Source organism: Haemorhous mexicanus, chromosome Z (genome assembly GCF_027477595.1).
Source record: "Haemorhous mexicanus isolate bHaeMex1 chromosome Z, bHaeMex1.pri, whole genome shotgun sequence".
NCBI classification, from domain to species: Eukaryota; Metazoa; Chordata; class Aves; order Passeriformes; family Fringillidae; genus Haemorhous; species Haemorhous mexicanus.
In genome coordinates this window covers 87539551-87559544 of record NC_082381.1, presented here as the reverse complement: position 1 = coordinate 87559544, position 19994 = coordinate 87539551, and the positions used below count along the sequence as shown (strand labels likewise).

At 41.0% G+C, this 19994-nt stretch overlaps 1 protein-coding gene across 4 annotated transcripts in view; it reads left to right on the top strand.

Moving 5' to 3' along the window:
• The window catches only part of ST8SIA5 (ST8 alpha-N-acetyl-neuraminide alpha-2,8-sialyltransferase 5), a 70257-nt gene extending 50735 nt beyond the window's left edge, over nt 1-19522 (top strand). For all 4 annotated transcript variants that reach the window (XM_059873152.1, XM_059873150.1, XM_059873149.1 and 1 more), the window contains 5 exons: nt 1891-1977; nt 5544-5688; nt 7943-8055; nt 11509-11601; nt 12656-19522. In XM_059873152.1, the coding sequence (XP_059729135.1) occupies nt 1891-1977; nt 5544-5688; nt 7943-8055; nt 11509-11601; nt 12656-13118 (901 nt within the window). In that variant the 3' untranslated portion in view covers nt 13119-19522. The remainder of the gene's footprint in view (nt 1-1890; nt 1978-5543; nt 5689-7942; nt 8056-11508; nt 11602-12655) is intronic.
• The last annotated feature ends 472 nt before the right edge of the window (nt 19523-19994 follow it).

Genomic DNA, 19994 nt, shown 5'->3' with positions numbered 1-19994 from the left:
TATTTTCTGAGCCCATTTGTATTTTTGACCTCTTCAAACACCAGAGAGTTTCACAACTCAAAATTCCTCTCTGAAAAGGTAAGAAAATGTGATTCTGGGAAACAATAAAATATCTCTAAATTGTGTTTTGTGGTCCAGTGAGTATGTCAGGAAACCAATGAGTTGAATGAGATGTCTACATGAAGCCACAGGAAAGGAATTGGGTGAAAAAAGTGAGTTTGCAAGTGCAACGCTGCACAGCTGGGTAATTTTAGTGCTGCCTTTTTGCATTTTCAGCATTTCACTGAGTTCAGGTGTTTAGATTATGCCTAATCCCTCACCACATCTAAAGCCAGTAAGGTTACAGGCAATGCCCAGGGTCTGCCAAGCCCACTGGGAATGTCAGTTCGAAGTGCAGCTCCACACGTGCATAACTTTAAGCAACCAGAGCTACAGAAAATACAGTTTGCTGCTCCAGGTCTGCACGAATCTGAGCAAGCCTCCCTGACTGACTCTGTGCACAGCAAAATGTAGGTTGTGTCCTTGCCTCCTGCACTGGATGAAGGGTACCCGAGTAACACACTTTGCACGGCTTGCTGACTCGCAGCGCTTAAAAATAAATGGCAGGGGTGAGAATGTCACACTTCTCCAATGTTCTGCTGAAGATCAAAAGCTCTGATTTGCTTTTTTTTCTTCTTGCATGCACGGAGAATTCCTCCTTTTTCTTCATCTTACTCAGTGGCCCAGGGAAGGTAGTGGAGTCCTGCTCAGCTAGATACGAGTTACCCTAAATTCTACAGTAGATGCCGTTTGACATTAAGCTCTTTTACTCTGCTGGTCTCTTCTGATGTTCTTGATTCAAATGTGCTATGTTTCCCAAGTCAGCCCTTATGGTAATGGAAGATTTCCAAGTTAGTGTGCTCTGGTGGGCTACAGAAAGTACAATATGACCTAATTCCTTCCTGCAACTTCCTCAGCCTGGGAAATGCTCGGTTCTACTCACATTAAATATATAATTATCTTAAAAGTCTGTGCTTTATTCAAACATTAAAAGCCCTCAAGCCTGAAAAGAACTCATTAAGACCTATCAATCTAGCAGAAATCACAGACTTCCAAATTTCTTAGCCAGATTATAGAGTTGCTTCCTACCTCTAGATATTTGCAAAGCCTTCATTATCTCTGTTGTCCAAACGCACCAGAATATGTGCGAACTTCAGTGGGGAAGTTCTTGGAATTGGTGATATCATCAAAAAAATGAGTCATCCTGTATTAACCTAGTTGAAATAGGAGGTTTTTTTGGTTTGGTTTTTTTTTTTTTGATGTGAATACAGGTATATTGATTAGCAGAGGAGGAGGTAGAGATGCTTATGTAAAGAGCTTTTCATTTCCTCTTACCATCACAGACTCTTATCCCTACACGTGAGGGATATAAATTGTTCAGAAAATAAATTTGCCTGCAGTGTTATGCTGTAGGATATCACAGATTAAGTTAACTTCACCAAATGCAGCCTTAGTTGGCCAAATTAATCCCCTTTTCCAATACTGCCCTCCTGGGCCCTTCTGCTGGGTGCAACTTTTCCCCAAAACTCAGCTGATCGAGACCCATTTGATTTGCTTCCCAGCAGATTTTGGTAGAGTAGCTGCTTCTTGCTCAATATTGCATTTTTTTATCCTGAAAAAAAACCAGAGGAAGCCCATCAGGGAGAAGAGATCAGTCCCAAACATCAATTCTTGCATGCACAGGGTTTGGAGTGGCTATGTCTGAGCAGAAAAAGGAAGAAAAATTATAAATTTTGTACTGTCTAGACTGGCTGATTTGTCCCATGAATTTGCATGGTATTCTATCTGCAGCTGTTTTAGGAAATTAAGCTCTTGTAATACACTTAATTTTTTTTTTTAATATATTTTTAGGGTGAAACAAACTGAATTGTTTGACAGATGGAAGAGCCTACAGATGTGCAAATGGGAGATGAATGTCACAGAAGCCAATTTATTCAAGTAAGAATGTCTCACATTGATAAGACTGAGTAAAATTTACTTCAGCTTGAATTTAGCTTCTCACAGAGATCAATATTTCACATGGATAGCAAGAGTAAGCATGACAACATTTGGAATACCATCCTTGTTGAATAAATGTGGACTTTTCCCCTGCTTTAAAAAAAACAACTCAGCAACAAGATTTCTGGCATATGGAACAGTCTTCCAGGAAAGGCAAGGAATTTGGTGTGGGAAAGACTTCCAGATGTTATTTGGGCAGCAGTGGGGAGGGAGATGAGATTTAATGGCTGCACCCAACACTGATATCACTGGTGGTACTGCAAATTTGGCCTGCAAAATAAACCAAAAGAACTTGAGTTCTTCTGGGTGTTTTACATACCATCAGACCTTATGATTTTCTCTGGTTTTTGACTGTTGTTTTGTTGTTTGTTTTTTTTTTTAAATGGCTTCTCAGCTTTCCCTCACGTATTATCTAGGTACTTTTTCTGTTCTGTCTTTCTTCATGTAACTTCTCTGCTCCATGATCCTGTCAAGACTCAGCTCTTGAAACTGGCCTTGTGAAGGCAACAGTAGATTGAAGCCAAACCAGTTTTTGAGTGTTGTATCTTGATATATTCCAGTGCCATATTTGAGTAGGTTTTGAGCAAACAAACTATTTCGGGGTAAGTGCTGTAGACTGAATTCTGCAAGTCACTGGTACAATTCAGGGATGTTGTTTGTAATAAGGCCCCCAGCTTTATCCCAAATTCTCTTGCATGATTCCAGGAAATGGCTGTCAGGAGTTAATGAGAGAGTGTGAGAATGCATGTGCTGAGTTAGTCATTGAAATCTTTAAAAATAACATTGTTAGTCTCAGACTCATAACAGTTCTCCAACGTGATCTCCACACCTAAGTTTTTTTAGGTGTTTGGTTTTTGTTTGGGTTTTTTTTTCTCCCCTGTATTTTTTCCTGGAAATTACTTGGTAGGCAACTATCAGAGCCCGTTTTGAAGAGGAGAGTCATTCAGGATTGCAGCTCATTATTTTAAAAACAGCTGGAGTGAGAGGAGTAATGATTGTGCCCAGAGAGAAAGCAGCACTTTGAGGTATGGAAAGGAGCCCTTTGAGGTTTGGAGGCCAGAGCAGAGGTGGGGGCAATGAGAAAGGAGTTTCCAGGGACCACCAGGAGGACCATCAATCTATCTCAGGCCACCAACACCAGCGCATTAAACAAAGAATCTCTCCCCACCCTGTGCACTGAGAGAAAAAAGAGATTAAAGACTCCTGTCACTGCTTCTACCTGCCTGCCTGATATATCAGTGCTCCAGGAACCCTCACTGGCACCCAGATGCAAACGTAATCTCTGTCAGCTGGTTTCAGGACAATAGTTAAAAAGAAAGAAAAAGGCCTAAAGCCTGTTTCCTCTGTGTTTGGTGGGGCAGAGACATCAGTGTGTGAGTTTGTGGGGAAGCTGCTGTCCCTTAAAAGCAAACCAAGGTCTCTGAGTTTGGAGGCTGTTTAGGAGGAGGATGAAATGTGTAACCCTCCAAGATGTGGCACTTTGAGCTTTGCCAGTCCAGTCCCACCATGTGAGATGGGGAGAATCCAGCAGATTTAAATAGCAGCTACTTGAGCAGCTACTTGAGGGATGAAGGGCAAAAATCACACTAAAGTTTGTATGTAGAGACTAAGGAAAGCAGTTTCCTTGAGAATCTTCTATCAGATTCACAAAAAGGCATTAGCAAAAAGGACTGTGCCTCTGGAAAACTGGCTGGACATTAGGGAAAAACATCTCTTTCAATTCCTTAAGGAGCAGCCAATGAAGAGGTTTTTCTCATATCCCAACTATAACAATTCAATTCCACTATCTGTTTGTAATTATTTTTGCTGTTAGACATTATTCATTGACTTTTTCAGTCTCATTTGCTGCCTTGATCTGACGGTCATTTTGTGCCATCCTGCATGAGTCAAGTATCTGAGAGTAATTGGACATCACTGAAATGTTTGCATAATTCTCTATTTGCTTTCTGGTGCTTGTAATAAAGCCCATAAAGAAGACAGGCTTATTCCTCCAACTTAGAATATGAGGCCACACACCCCAGAGGCAAGGCATTTAATCTGGGTTATTTGAGAGCCATCTGGCTTTGCCTTCATGCTTGTACATTTGCCATGACATGTATTTTTCACTAAAGGTATCAAATGCATTGACTGGGAAATAAACCATCCCTGGAATAGCTGCTTTTCCCATTCACATTTCATGTGTGGAGGGGTTTTCGTTGTTGGAGTGTTGGCTGTTGGTTTTTAGGGTTTGGATTGAAGGTATTTGAGATGGTAGTTTATGTTTGGATTTAAGTGTTTATTATTATTTATTAGGAAAGCAGTTTCATTACTGTGAGTTTGGCTGCTTTTCATTAGAAGGCAGAAAATGGTTAACAGTCTTTTGTTACAAGGTTTTTAAAGACAAAATATTTAATTAAGAATTGACAGATTATTTTTTCTTTTAACTTAATAACTGATTCTAAAAAGTTTGTAATGTGGATTTTTTTTTCTAATAACAAAATGTTACTTAAACTTATGAAGAACAAGGAAGGAGAAATTTAGGATGACACTTTGTGTTTTTTATTTTGCTTCCATCTACAACATACTAAAAATTTCAAAACTTAATTTTTTTACTAAGTGATATGCTACTTTCTATAATATATTTTACACTTTTGTGGATTTTAGTCTATTTTGAAGTCTAGGAAACTTTTTCTATGAATGAGGGTTAAAGTTAGTGCTCCCTTGAGTGTTAGGATACTTTAGAGTAGAGAAATATTTTTGGTGTTTTGGGTTTCTACAATGTGAAACACAGCAAAGGGATCAGAGCTGAATGTTTTTTCTCTCTTACTCTGAATCCCATGTTTGGAATTTTATGCAAAAGAAAAATAATTTGGCCATTAGTCTGAGATTTTGGAGTTTTAGGCTTGACCAGTTTGCCTGGCACCAACCTGTTGGGGCCACATCACCTTCCTGATGCCCACGTGTGCAAGGCAGGGGCAAAACTAAAATCTTGGAAGGTTTTTTTGTTGTAGTCAACGTGTGCTGTGCTCCACAGCAGTCTGTCAAGGGGGGCAGTGCCTTTGGGTATTGCAGTGTTTAAATACTGCTCTGCCACACTTCCACATCCCCAGAGGGACTCTTGAACCCCGACATTTCCTGCCCAGTGATGAGTATAAAATTCATGAAAGGCTGCAGATCTCTAAAGTAGAGAGGGAATAATTCACTGATGTGTTTTTGCCAGGATATGGGAGGCAGAACCTCATCTTTGGGGGCTAGAGCAGGGAAGAATTTGCTCATGAATTCCCCACAGCCTAGAAGAGACAACAATAGGTATCTAATTTACTCTCTTTTCTTTTTGTTTTGCCAAAGTTTTCTCAGTCAAAGAAAATTTCACCGAATCTGAAGGAAAATCCAGCAAACCAACATTCTACCCATCCAAGAGCTAAAAAAATTTTTTTGGTGAAAAATATCTTGTTAGGAGTAACAGCAATTGCAAATCCTGTGTCATGCCATCAGCTCCTTGATCTTATTTCCTTTTCATTTCACAGGTCTACTCTGTCAAGGTGTTGCAATGCCCCATCCTTTCTGTTCACCACCCAGAAAAATACTCCCTTGGGAACTAAACTGAAATATGAAGTGGACACGAGTGGAATCTTTCATATCAACCAAGAAATCTTCAAAATGTTTCCAAAGGTGCCTCTGCCCATTTTCAGGAACAGTTTCACAGTTTCACTGCTGCATTAGGCACTATCCTATAGCCAAGCATTTAGCACTTGTTTGACATTTCTACCAAATTCTCTGCTTATATTTTGAAAATCTTTATTTTTGATGCAATATTTTAGGTGATTATTCTGTTTTCTGGTGTCATCTGCAAAAGATATACATACACATCCATCCATATATATATATATATATATATATATATATATATATGCACACATACGTATCATATGTTTGTAATTTCCTGCAGAATATTGCCAATTTAGGAGCAAAGTGGATAATGAAATAAGAAAGCTAAATAAAAGAGACACTGATTTATTAGAACTATTTCAAAGTATAATATTCACATAGAGTAAAGCCGGCATTTGAGGGTAGGTCTGATTTTCCTTTTTCCATCATTGTTTTATAATTAATATTCACAACGACTATTTTTATACTTATTTCTGTTTGCAGATTATCTGTGAGCGGGCTTCATAATTTTTAAATGTATTCATCATAATGATTATTCAAAGCCTTTCCAGCAAATAATGCTTGACCTTCAGGGGTATTCAAGGTTATAATCAGTGGGCAATTCCCTCTGCACATAGTGACTGATGAGCATGAATGAGCTGATGTGGCTGCAGATTTATCGTGGGGTACACCCCTTCAATTTACAGCAACATACTTGGAGGGGGTGGCTGAAATTGATCCCTTTTGAAAAGTCAGACCTATATTCAGGTTAAATACTTACAATTTGTGCCATTGAACCTGTCCTTCAGGGTCCAAGCACTTCTAATCCTATGGCTTTCTGAGCACTGCTGAGAGGAAGGGAAGTGTTGTTATCTGAATGTGCACACGGGGAGCTGGGGCAGAAGCAAGGGAAAGGCTCAGATCCAGGAAAGCACTTTGGCATCTGGAGACGTGCAAAGAATGGATCTAAATCCAGGACTATTATCCTCAAAACCCTGCCTGATTAGGCAGACGAGTGCATCAAAGTCTGAACACCTGAGATCTGCTAGGTTTGTCCTAGCTGTGCTGTTTGTCCAGGTATGATCAGGAGGCTGTGAAGGCATCATTGCATGCCAAAATGCCTTTGGGAGTCACTGGGCAGTGACCAAAGCCACCCTCTGCATGGGAGCAGGGTGGCAGCCTGGCACATGTAGGAAATAAAAGGCTGAAAACACAGAAGAAACACTGTAGGGCAAGAGCATTGTGCTAAGCATGGACACCTGGCTTCTGATTTTCCTTCCAGGGCTGCCAAGGGACTGTATGTTAGGAAATCACTGCATAAAGCACAGACAGCTCCATATTTCCTCTCTGTCAGACAGCTGCTGCTTTTCTCAGACAGGTGTAATTGCATGCCCTTTTTGCCTCATGGCTTATGGATGCCGTGGAAAGATCCTGGGAATAATCACCCAGAAATGTCAAGCCACTCTTGCATCCCTCTGTAGTTTGCAGCGTGAGATTATTGATAAAATATGTATGTACCAAAAACCAGCACTCTCATGCTTATATAAGCACATCCCTACATATTCATAAGGTGTAGCATGGCTCAGCTCTTCGTCACAGCCCTCTCACCCTAACAGCCCAGTTTGTTCTCAGGATGTGATTTTCACTCTCTGGCTTCAGCAGCAGCTGCATCTCTGTGTGTGAAGTCGGGATTTTGCCCAAAGATTACAGGAGGTTGCATCTTGCACAAGTCCATAAAACTGCCTGACCAAAGGCAGTGCTGGTAGTGCAAATGCTAATTAATAATCATTAATACTATTAGTACAATGAGAGTTGGTAAGCAGTAAAATTTGGGCTTTACTGGCTGCTCTGGAGCTCTGTGTGCAGACTTCCCAAAAGCAGGACACCAGAGGCCCAGGAGCCAGCAGTTTGCAGGCAGCTCAGAAAACAGTGCCTGAGCTACACTAATTCATGGTTTGTGCCCTCACGTGGAAATCAAAGGGGAAAAAAAATGTATAAAATTATTCCTTATCTTATTGAACCTGGGGAAAAAGAACAGGTTATTGGTTTGGTTTTTCTTCCATTTGTGTTTGTTGTCCGTGCCACCTCTAACTGCGCAGCAAAATATCCCTTCACTTTGTGTAGAGGGAATATTGCACCCCAGAACCAGCGTCAGCAGCCTGTGGTTAATGCATCAAGGTGCAGCTGCAGAGGAAAACAAAAGGAAAGAAGTGGAAAAGGGGGCTTGTTGTCTCCATGTTTTGGGGTCTTTAACTGTTTCCTTGTCGTGCTGTTGCAGGACATGCCATACCACCGCTCCCAGTTCAAGAGGTGTGCCGTGGTGGGGAACGGAGGAATTCTGAAGAACAGCAGATGTGGCCGGGAGATTGACAGTGCAGACTTCGTGTTTCGGTAACCACCACGGCTCCGTTTTCCCCTTTTTTTGCCTTTTCCAATGACAAAAGGAACACTGCGAAGCTGTTCTCTCTCTCATGGAAACATGACATTTGCTAAATTGGCTGCGTCAAGCCTGCTTCTTGCACGAAAAGCTGTGTTTCAAAAAGAAAAAAAAACCCAAAGCAAGAACAAAAAAGCAAACAAACAAACAAAAAAAAACCAACAAAAAACTAAAAACCCCAAAACATCTTACTTTATAATATTTTTAAAAAAATTAAGCTTTGAGGAATTATTTCTCCCGAACTCCATGGGGTTAATCACTGACTTATTGACAAAGTCTGATGCTCTCTTTCAGGATATCCCCTGCCACTGAGGATGTGGATTTATCCTTCTATGGATATTACCCTATAAGCAGTATCCTATGAACCTGGGCATTATTTTCTGGGGCAGATCTGAGCCAGGGGTACAGCCTCTATTGGGTGACAAGCAGCTTGGTCAGATGTTAATAGCTCACAGCTGATGTGCCTCAGAGGTGTGTTTCTGGACTGCTGCAGAGCTCAGGTGCTCAATAACAGGATTTACGGTAGTCAATAATCAATCCAGGGCTTCCAGAGTCACCAGAATAACTTTAAAGGTTAAGTGTCTCCACTGCTCCTCGCTATATGTGGAATTACCCAGGTTTTGAATAAACTGGGATGTCCCACGATGAGTGTCCCGGGATAAGAGAGTCTAGCAGCAGTTTTATAATCCTTAATATATATGAGAAAGATTTTTTTTTTGTTATTCATACGCATGACTAATCCCTCTCTAAATCCTGTTAAGCTCTTTGCCTGGGTCATGGCATATGACCGCTAGCGCACAGATTCATGACTTGTTCCCTAGAAAAGAAAAATCTATTTCAGTTGGCCTATTTTCTGATCTTGGGTATGTTGTTGTCAGTTTAGAACAACCACGCGTAAAACAATTATTTCTCTGACTTCACACCAGCAAAAATTAGATCAGATTTTGGTTCAGTGCAGTCTTAATTTAATTTGACATATGAGAAATTTTTACATTCAGGATTCATTATTTTCAGACCCCTGTGTCTGCCTCCTATTCCAGCTTTACAGAAAACTATTATCTTAGTTTTCAATGAAAAAAAGAGTCTGTGAGAAAGTCCAGGCTTCTCATAACTTCTTTCTTAAAAGCCTAGTCCATTCCATATGCATTAAACAATTACTGTAGATTCTCTGCTGTTGTGTTGGATCAAAACCATAAGTATGGATGAAAGGAGCAGCCCATGTGACACATGGAGATGGCAAGCTTTTAAGCAGAAGCTGAAATGTATCTGGCAAATCTCATTTATGTTTGAAGACTTTTAGTAGAGGTCCTGTTTTACCACTGCTACTCTTCCTTGAACAGTACCAAAACCAGTGAAAAAAAGAGGAGATTATTACAGAACTTAGAAACTGGGTTCTCTTTGGTAGCTGTAACAATCAAATGGAGGTTTATTTATTCATATTCAGGACTGGAATATGAATAAATAAATCAGTGCCAAAGAAACCTCTGGTATACCATCTCCAAAATGTGGATTATGCAAAAAGATGTGCCAGTGTTTTAAAACTCAAGGTCAGTTTTAAAGTAAAACTTGTGTTCAAGGTCAGGTCTGAATACATCTGCTTTCCAGTCCACCAAACTATCAGGAATCATTATCTTGGCCACCAGTGAAATTATATAAAACATTTCACAAGCTGTTTATGGAGCCCTAATTACATTCAGCTATACCTTCAGGACACTTGAGGAAATCTTTTCTTGTGGCCAGCAGCATGCAGCCGGGATTGTTCTGTGAGGTAAATTCTGAAAGCAATTAGTTTTAGTACAATAGAATATATAAAACACACACCGGGGTTGCATTTACCAGTAGTTATTGTCTGTCTCCATCTACTGGCCAGAGCAGAGCTCTGTGGTGAAGCACCAGGTGAATTTAGAGATTGGACTGCTCTCTTGGTGGGGATGAGTTTTTGGAGTCTTGTGACAAAAGTACAGTTTGTGCAGATGGGACCATTTTTATAAGGCATTGTCACCTTCAAAAAATGCAGTCACTCTCGATCCTGGTGTGAATTTCCTGTTCAGAAACATTGAAGCTGAATATTTGAAAACCCTTCTCAAATATCATCTAATCAGCACAGTGCCCAGTGCTAGGCGGTAGTGGGGGTGCCCAAGGACTTGAGCGGCATGACCCAGCAGAAGGAAGTCCTAGAAATGGCATTGGCTGTGAAAAGGACAGCCAAAACCAATTCTCTGGCCAGATAAAGGTGGACTATCTGTAAGGTGGATGTGAACCTTTTGAGTGTTAGAAGGACTTTGGAGGAATTTTGTGCATTCTTCTTCTCCCCAAGCTGTCCTCTCTCTTTGGCTGAGAAATTATCCTGCTAGTTGAACTGTGGTATTGTGAAAACACTAAGCATCTCTTACCCGAAATACCATCACAGTTTTTCCTAAGTCCTGTTCTTCAGAAATAAGGACAACTTTGAAAATTAGGCACAGCAGTATTTTTGAGATGCATGGGTCTTAACAGTGACGGTTTTAATTGAGGCTTGTAGGTCACTTCAAAAAGCTTTCAAAGTGTCACTAGGTGCCTAACTCAAGCTTAAACTGAGTGTAAAACCAGTTCTCAGAACACACATTTTATCCCTGAAAACACATACCGAAGGTTTTTTTCAGCTGGATTTCCTTAGGAAGGAAAGACAGAGTGATAGCTTGTGAGTGTGTGTTTCAGTAACTTCAGCATCTCTTGAGAGAGGCTCTAAATTTTGTGAGATGATGTATCTAGGACAAGGCCAAGGTGGATAGAGGCTTAGCAAAGTCAAGGCTTGCAAATTTCACAAGTTTTCTTCCAAAAACTTTGATGTCCTGTGGTGAACTTGTAGAGTCAGAATTGCTGCTATTACACCATGTTGGGAGATGCTTATAAATGGAAAAGGAAGTGAAGCAGATAGTTTGGGATTAATTAGGTCTGGATTGATTCCTCTCTTGTGGAACATTTCCCCTAAATTCTCCTGGGTATAAACCAAAGCATCTTTAAGGCAGTGTTTTAGATATAGTTTATTAATTATTGAATACACCTCAGCTACTGCTCAGCAAGCCTTTGATTTTTATAGGCTGATTGGCCTTGAAGCTTCATTCCATTTTGCATCCTAAACTGCCAGAGTAAATAGGTAAATTGCTGTTAAGGAGGCAAAATGAGCATTGGCTACACCTGCGAAGAGGGGTCATCTCTCACAGGTGAGGGAACAAGAGAGGATTTCACACAGCCCTCAAGAACTTATTAGATTATTGTGCAGTTTGGGCATCAACACGTTTTGATACAATTTTAAATTCTCACTCTGTTTCTAGTATTGGCTGAAATACTTAAACAAATTTTATTTACTAGTCCTGAAAAGGTGAAAGAAATTTTTAAACTTTCTTACTAATTTCTCTTTTTTACAGATGCAATTTGCCTCCTATATCTGAGAAATACTTCATGGACGTTGGGGTGAAGACAGATGTCGTGACTGTCAATCCCAGTATAATCACTGAGAGGTTATTTCTGGTTTTTTTTGTATTTTCTTTTCTCTTGATTTCCCAAATCTACCTTCAACTTAATTCTGTTACACAGAATTTCTTCCCAAATCCTACTTTATGCCATCACTAAGAATCATACATTTCATTCTGAATTGAATAGGTAACAAGTTGTAGGAATGCACAAGTTGTAGAAATGTTAAACCTGCACTTTGATGATAGAAAATGGAAAGGCAATGAGCTAAAATTAAATTAAAACAACAGAACCATCCTTCCCCTGCTCTGTTTGCAAGTTCCAGTCAAACATAGAAACATTCAGGGTGAAAGAAACTGGATCCCACCCAAAATGCTGAAGTCATAGAATCACAGTCATTACCTTTGGAAAATTATCATCAAGTAAATAGAGTAACACACATTGTCGCATGTTTTAAAGTAATGTCAGTGAAACTTTACCATAGACAGGATTGACTAGGTTATTTTAATTTTAAATTTGTTAAAGCCCTAATGCTACCTTGTGACATTTTTGGGACCATGAGGCTCATTACCGCTTTCCTTTCTCAATGGGGGTACGTGTTTCTTTTCTCAAGCAACATGAAATAATTTGACTTTGTATTTCTTTTAGAACTGTTACAGTTAGACATTTTAAGCACTTTCTAGCTTTGGTGTTGGCCACTTTTTTATACAGCCCTGCACTGCATGGCGCACCATGTAGCTTGGAAAAATTACGTACTTCCAATAACACCGCGAGAAGCGAGACATGATCATAAATGGCCACAAGGTTATTACGAAGTTGTTATGAAATTTTTATTTTTTAATTTTAAAAATTATTAAATTTTTTCATTTTTAAAAATAGTTATATTTTTAATAGTTTTTTTAGAGGTATGTAATTTCTACCCTACTTTTCATGCTGATGCTGTAGCTACAAATCTAAGCACATTCCCGTTGATAACGGGAAGCGGTCGGCAGGAAGCCTCATCTCAATTATCCCCGCGTCAGAAATATTTCAGTGAAAGCCCGTTGGGTGTGTTTCTTGCCGGGGACGCGCCGACCATCTCTCACACCTTCTCCCCTCCAGATTCCACAAGCTGGAGAAGTGGAGGAAGCCCTTCTACGACGTGCTCCAGGTGTACGAGAACGCCTCCGTGCTGCTGCCGGCCTTCTACAACACGCGCAACACGGACGTGTCCATCCGCGTCAAGTACGTGCTGGACGACTTCGAGTCCCAGCAGGCAGTTTATTACTTCCACCCCCAGTATCTCATCAACGTCTCGCGCTACTGGCTCGGCCAGGGCGTGCGGGCCAAGCGGGTCAGCACCGGGCTGATCCTGGTGACGGCGGCCCTGGAGCTCTGCGAGGAGGTGCACCTCTTCGGCTTCTGGGCCTTCCCCATGAACCCCTCAGGGATTTTTATAACTCACCACTACTACGACAACGTGAAGCCTCGCCCCGGCTTCCACGCGATGCCCTCGGAGATATTCAACTTCCTCCACATGCACAGCAAGGGGATCCTGCGGGTTCACACGGGGACCTGCAGCTGACAGGGACACTGCGAGAGTGTGGCGGGAGCTCGATGGGCCGTGTAAGGTGTGGGAGGTTTTGTTACACCCCGAGATTATGCAATAATTGTTTGATATAAATTTCCTCAAGGCATTGCATCCCATAAGATCTAGGACACCAGCATCTTTCCTGCTAGCAGAGTTGGGTCCGTAACAGTGTAGGAGAAGCAAAACTCCCGTGCCCCAGGGTACACGGTGTCCTGGAAAGCAAGTCAGATAAGAAGCACATTTACAATACATTTAGGGATAAATAGAGCACACTAACATATCTCTCATTTCACTATGGAGAAAAGCACCAAACTTTTGAGGAAAAACAGAGGTGGAGAATTTTAGCATAGATTATATGACTTTACAGAGCTTTCTGAATCGAGTACCTTGGGGTATTGCCAGATGTTGTTGAACACTCTGTTCTCTGGCCTTTAGATTTTTGAAAATACTCTTTAGCATTATAGCTTAATGGGGATATATAACTTTAAATCTTTGTTCTGTAATGTCACAAAGTGTTGATCAAAAATAGCAGATAGATGTATTAGGAATAAACAAAATCACTTTATGAATTTTTTTCAACCAGGATAGAACAGAATGTTGAACTCCCATTCACAACAACAGGTAACTGTGTGAATCATGTTGTGATATTGTTTTAGAGATTGTTTCTTCTTCCTTCTTGCACCTTGCATTTCTGTTCTTCTCTGCTGACTGTGCTTCCTTTTTCCTTGTCTGTGATGCTTTCCTGCTAGCTAACACATGGCAATGTGTGCACTTCCTCCCACAGCCACCATCTCAGCATCACATTGGAGTCCTTGCTGAAGGAACAAGCTCCTTCACAAGGTTTTCTCGAGATGAAGAGCAAGGGGATTACATAGTTATATTTTACAAGATGATTTTTTTTGGTTCAGCATAAGATAGGAAAAAAAAAAATTCCTCATTGATTTGTATTAAAGACTTTGTAAAAGTATCTGAATGTTGATTCACTGTTGTACAGGTTGAGTTAACACTTTCAGGTATCTGTAATATGTTAATGTCAGGAAATGAAGTTAAAATTCAGAGAAGTTATTTTGTGGCTTAGATTATGAAGCTTATTTTAAAATTATGCATCTTGAGATGTCAAATGTCTTAATGTGGCGTTTTTGTATATTGAGAATGTTATTAGGATAGTAAAAGGGCTGGTGGTGTATTCTTTAAATGTCATCAGTGTAGCTCTGTCAGATATGCCAAGCCTAATTTTTCACCTGCTACAGTTGACAAAATCCGAGAGGAGAAAAGATGCCAGAAGTTGCTGGAGTTTATTTTGTTGTAGCAGGGTGCTGGCATGTGCCCCTTCATACTGGTATGGCTGCATACACAGGAGGTGAGGTTTGCTGTTCCAGCTGTGCTGGCATAGTTAAACAAACAGAGTTTCCCTGTCTAAGTTCTTAGTCTGAAGCACTAGGGCTGTTGCCTTGTCTTGTCTTATGTAGATTACAAGATCTTTGATCAAGGATTTGAAGTTTAAAGTTCTGTAAGAGGGATGTTTTTTGCAGGGGGGGGGAGAGGGTTTAAATCCAAATATGGACTTGGATTTTGACTTTGTAATGCATGAATGCACAAAGCTTCTTTTAAAAGCCTCTGTGCTGTGCTGAGAGCTGTGCAAGTTGCTCACACTACAGATAAAATTATCACAAAGAACTTGAAAGCACGTTGGTCACCATTTCAAAAGTCCCTGCTGGCCAGCAGTGACCTGGATGGTAGGTGAGAGTGCATTTTATTTACACTACAATCCTGAGGTTTGATTGCCTTAGCAGCAAACCATCTTTGATGAAGGTGTCAGAACTCACCTGGAAAACACCAGCCAGGGGCAGGGGAAGGACCAGTGCTTAAGCTTAATGTATTATTTGTGGTGATGTGTTTTAGGTCTTAGAGTTACACTGTGTGTTGTTGAGCACCCCCTCGTATCGTCTACCTGTGAAATAGGCAGCACCCCCACCAACCTGCAGGTGAAATGGTTTCCTTGACTCAATATGCAAAAGAGGTCCTTGTCGTTGCTGTGTTCTGTAAATTTGTGTGCAAAGGGCTTTGACAATGAAGTGCTGTGATGAAAGTGCTATTTAGAGAGCAATGTGACACTGCAGGTTGGCCGTCTCGCTGTGCATTAAGTTTTATGATAACAGTAATGACACTGAAGCTGGTACTCAGAGCCCTTACTCCTTATTCTGCCTGAGTTTGGGACTAGTAGTGGCTTCAGGTTTGCTTTGCTGCTGCTGCTCTGCTAAGGTTACCTTCTTTAGTAAGAGATTTTTCTTTACTATGGTGACGGAAGTGAACAAAATCAACTGAAAGGAGTCTGACACATTGCAAAAGGCACTTCAAAAAAGATGGGAAAGCACTTGAGAAGCACCCATATGTTGATAGAAATAGTGCAAATCCCTCTTTTTAGTTGCAAGGAATCCTTTTGGACAGACAAAAGGATAAGCAAAACTGCATTTACAGCTAATCTGTAAATACAGGGTCACAGATGTTTCCTTTCCACTGTTTGCTTCGTATAAATGAGCAATGTAAATTCACTGTAATAAGTGCAGTGTTACTGTGTTAAGATTTTGATTGCTTATAAATCTATAGCTACTATATTTTTTTAGTGATTTTAAGAAGTGTGTGCAGGTTACTTGCACATATGCACCAAAGGCCCAATCTTGCCACATTTATCTGAAAAGAGCCCCCATTCAGGTGGGTGGGTATTTTATTTGTGTAGGGACTGCAGAAACAGGCCCAGATATTTCTGTGAAGGTGTACATAGCTGTACAGTTAAGGAGTGATTCACTAGCCAGAAAGATAACTAATGAAATATATATAAATTAGTCCTTGAGATGAAATACATGTTGCAACATGTTCACTTTCTGATTCATTTTTCAGGTGTTGCTCAAAAAGTGATTGCAAAACTATGGCATTTTTCAGAAATGCCATATGTAGAAGGGCTTTTGCAGAAAGAAGGACCCTCCTTGGTTTCTGCCATCATTCTTTTGTGTGCTGAGCATAAGAAAATATTATTTTGACATCAATCATTTGTCTGACTTTGGGGTTGGTTTTGTTTCCCCTTCTCCCATGAGGTCTAAGCTCCAAATGTCCAATCCTAACCTCTGAACAACGGGATAGATGAGTGATAAGAAGTGACTGTCAGGTGTGTTTGCTGCAAGTAAAGGATGTGTGTAGCATGTTGTGCTTTCCCAGAGAAAAGTCTTCAGGCCCCAGAGAAATCCCCCCCACCAATAATTCTGATCTGTCCATGAAGAAAGGCTGTCAGCTGTCTGGTACCACATCCTGAGCTCGAGCTGGAATCTCAGCTCTGCTGCTGCTGAGGATATGAAGCCTGAGACAGGCAGAGAGAGAATGTTATGGTTTAATCCCCAATCCCTCGCATTATTTAGGAGAATCCCTTAAGAAGTTCCTGGTACTGCATACACTGGCAATGCAAGTTGAGTTGGAAATGAGAACTAGGATTGCTTTGACTTCATTGTCAGGTCAACAGAGTAGGCTTATGAATCTGCCAGTGCTGTCATCAAAGGGAAGGAAGTATTTAGCTGGAATAGTTTAGCTGATTGCTTTTGATTCATGAAATCCAACTTTGCTGTTGGACAGAATGGCTTCAATGGCGATAGGGCCATTATAATATTTTAGCATATTTCCTGTGATTGCAGCAGAGTTGTCAAAGCCAGCTCATGAATTGCAAAAGGGAGAACCATGCCATGACAGCAGCAGCTCCTTCTGCTGCTGTCTCAAGGAGGAGAGGCACCATGCTGAGCAGGTCTATGGTCTCCTTGAGAAACAATGTGAAGGGAATGTAGGAGGCTGCAAGCACAATGCTGCTCCAGAGCCTTTAGTGCCCTGGAATAACACGGCAGAGACAGCAGGTGAAATTTCACAGCTTGCAGCAATCAGGGTGCCTCCTCCAGCCTTGAAAAATCCACCCTCTTGCAGGCTCGGCTGCTGATGAATTAAAGGTGACTCGGGATGGCCAGATGTAGTGGATGGAAAGAAATCAGCTCCAAGAATAGTCCCCTCTGTGGGTGTTTGGTGAATCAGAGGAAGGGCTGCTCAAGCCTTGGAGGCAGGCGGGAGCGCTGGTGGTGACGCAGCCGCGTGGGTGGGCTGCCCCTGCTCAGCCCTCCCTGGCAGCGAGGAGCAATCTCTGCTGTGTCTGGGGGGAAACTGAGGTGGAGAGGCAGGGAGTCTGTCCTTCCTGATCTTCTGAGGCCAGGTTGCTTGTGCACTTGTCTGCTTGGGCAGTGAATGTGCAGTGCTCTGAAATTGGCCTTTTCCCCCGCTTCACTTGCGTTTGGGTGTGAAGAGAGCCTTGGAGCTTTTACAAGTATAGGAAAAAGGAAACAGCAAAATTTGGCAATCCCTAAAGGGCCAAGTTCCCTGGGAAATTCTGGAGTGAGCTGAGGCTCCAGGAATAAAGAAATCAGTATTTATGCTTAGGGCCTTTACAACATCCAGTGAAGCGTGTAGAAATTTTGTGTGCTCCAGAAATGGGCCTTGATCATGGGCAAGATGAGCAGCCTCTTTCCCCCCCCCAACTTGATTTCAGAGACACTTTTTAATATGCTTTAGATACAGTGCAGCAGCAATACCATGTTTTCAATGGTGTGAGTAAAGAACAAGCTTCTCTGGAAGCAGAAGTGTTGTGGCTGTCACTCTCCTTTCCAGATGTCATTAGTTCATCTTTTCAAACTCATCTATGCAAAGCATTTCATTGTGGTAGTGTAAATCATACTTGAGCCCCCTGTACCTGGCAGTATGTATGTGAACCACAGGCCTCAGGAAAAGAGGGTTTTTTCTACTTGTTTTAAAATACCAGTATGGAATTTGTCAGTGATATGAATGTGTTCAAGGCAGGATGCAGCCCACTACCTTTGAAGCCACCACAACATTCACATTTGAGTTCAGCAGAAAGAGAATTCAGGCCTTACATCAGTGCTTGTAAGCCAAGCCAATAACCTGCATCTCCCAAAAATCCCTCCCAGATTATTATCATTTTGCATCTTGTTATCATCCTGTCTAATGTGGGTGAGCCTGCTTGGCATCTTGTGTGGTCTGCATTGTATTAAATATAAAAACAAAATTTAAAAAAAATGGTTCTATTCAAATTTGAAATTGTACTTAAGTGCTTTTTAAAATGAATTTAAGGGAAATCCAAATGTACAAGAGGCATTAGGTTGAGGGAGCCTGGGTCCCAGGCTGTCAGCACCTCCCATGCTCCCCAAAGCTCCGAGCATCCAAGAAACATCAGAAATGAGGGACTGGGCCACAGTGGGAAGCTTGAAGTAAGACAAATCTGCCTCAGTGCTTCAAGGATTGAAAGATGTAAATATGTTACCAATGTGTCTGACTTTCTATTTAGAAGCCATAGATGTTCTCAGTGTTTGATCTTTGGGTAAGCTGATGTACATTTTTGACTGTACTAATCACTGTAAAATGTGTTAGCATGTAAAACAGTGACAAATTAAGCCAGAAAAATCAGGTACTGCATTGACTGGTTCTCAAGGTGTTTGTTGTACCTGAAACTGTCTGATGGACAAAGACACTGAAGTATCTCCAGTGCTCCATAGGCTTGTGAAGACTCTGGTTATTGCCTTCTTATCAGTGTGGAACAGGCAGAATTAATCCCTGTTTGTTGGCATTGTGTTGGCCAAGTGATACACACTTAGGTGTGCATTCAAGCCTGTCCTCTTAGAGACGAGGGAAGGAAGAAAAATCCCTTTCCTGTCTGAGACAGAACAAAATCCCTTCCCTGTCTGGGACAGGACAAAAATCTGGTGACTTTTGCTTCATTTCTGGGCCCTCCTTGCTGTCCACCATGAGGTTCCTGATCAAACCTCTGCATTGAGCCCATGTAAATTGTACTGAGCAACTGCTGCCTGTTGAGTATATATATCCCTGATTTTCACCTGGTGGGAAACAAATGCTTATTTTGGGAATACTGGAGTAAAACTTTGTGTCTTCATTGTAGGGGAGCTTGGGCTATGACAAAAATAAAGCTGTTTCATGTTTGTCATTTCTGTAAGGCAATGGCTGTGAGGGTGGAGAAATCCATTCAGAGTCATGTTGGTTTTATGATGATGTTATGATGATGTTACTCTCTTGTGTCCTTTGGCTGACCTTTTTTTTGTCGACTTTACACCTTGTAATTTTAGCTTATTATTGTTTCTGTAGCTGTACTATGGTTGTGATAGAAAGCCTTTCAATTGCTGTAAGCCATAACTAGAACAGTAATCAGGGGTTTTGGGGTTTGGGTTTTTTTTGTTTTGGTTTGGTTTTTTTTTTTTTTTTTTTGGTCTGTGTCACTGTGTTTGAAAGATGATTAAATTCAATTGAATAAACAAATCACTTTAACAGTTTTCTGGGAAAGGCAATCTTTGGGCCACTTATTGTGCCTTGACGCTGATTTTGTACTTTCTGCTGTTCTGTATCCCTGAACAGGGGGAGTTGGAAGCTCAGCTGGTAGAAACTGGTTCACAAAACTAGAGAATGTCACTGCAGAATTACATGATGCTATAGCATCATTTATAGACATATATAAAAGTATATTTAGAGTTATGCAACCATACAAACTGAGAATTTGGTATTTTGATCACTGAATATTCAGTATATGTTCTGGACTGTTGTTTACAAAATATCTGGACACGGTAGGGTGATTTACTACTGGAAGTAGCAAACTGTGCACAGACAGCCTTTGAAAAGCCTCTGCAATCCCTGGGATTTGCCTACTTACACCTTCCTAACAGCTCTGTCCTTTACTGTCTTCATCCTTCATATAAAATCATCTTCTTTGAATCTTCTCTGTCTTATTCAGCCTCAGTCTTTCGAGCTTGCACTTCCATCAAT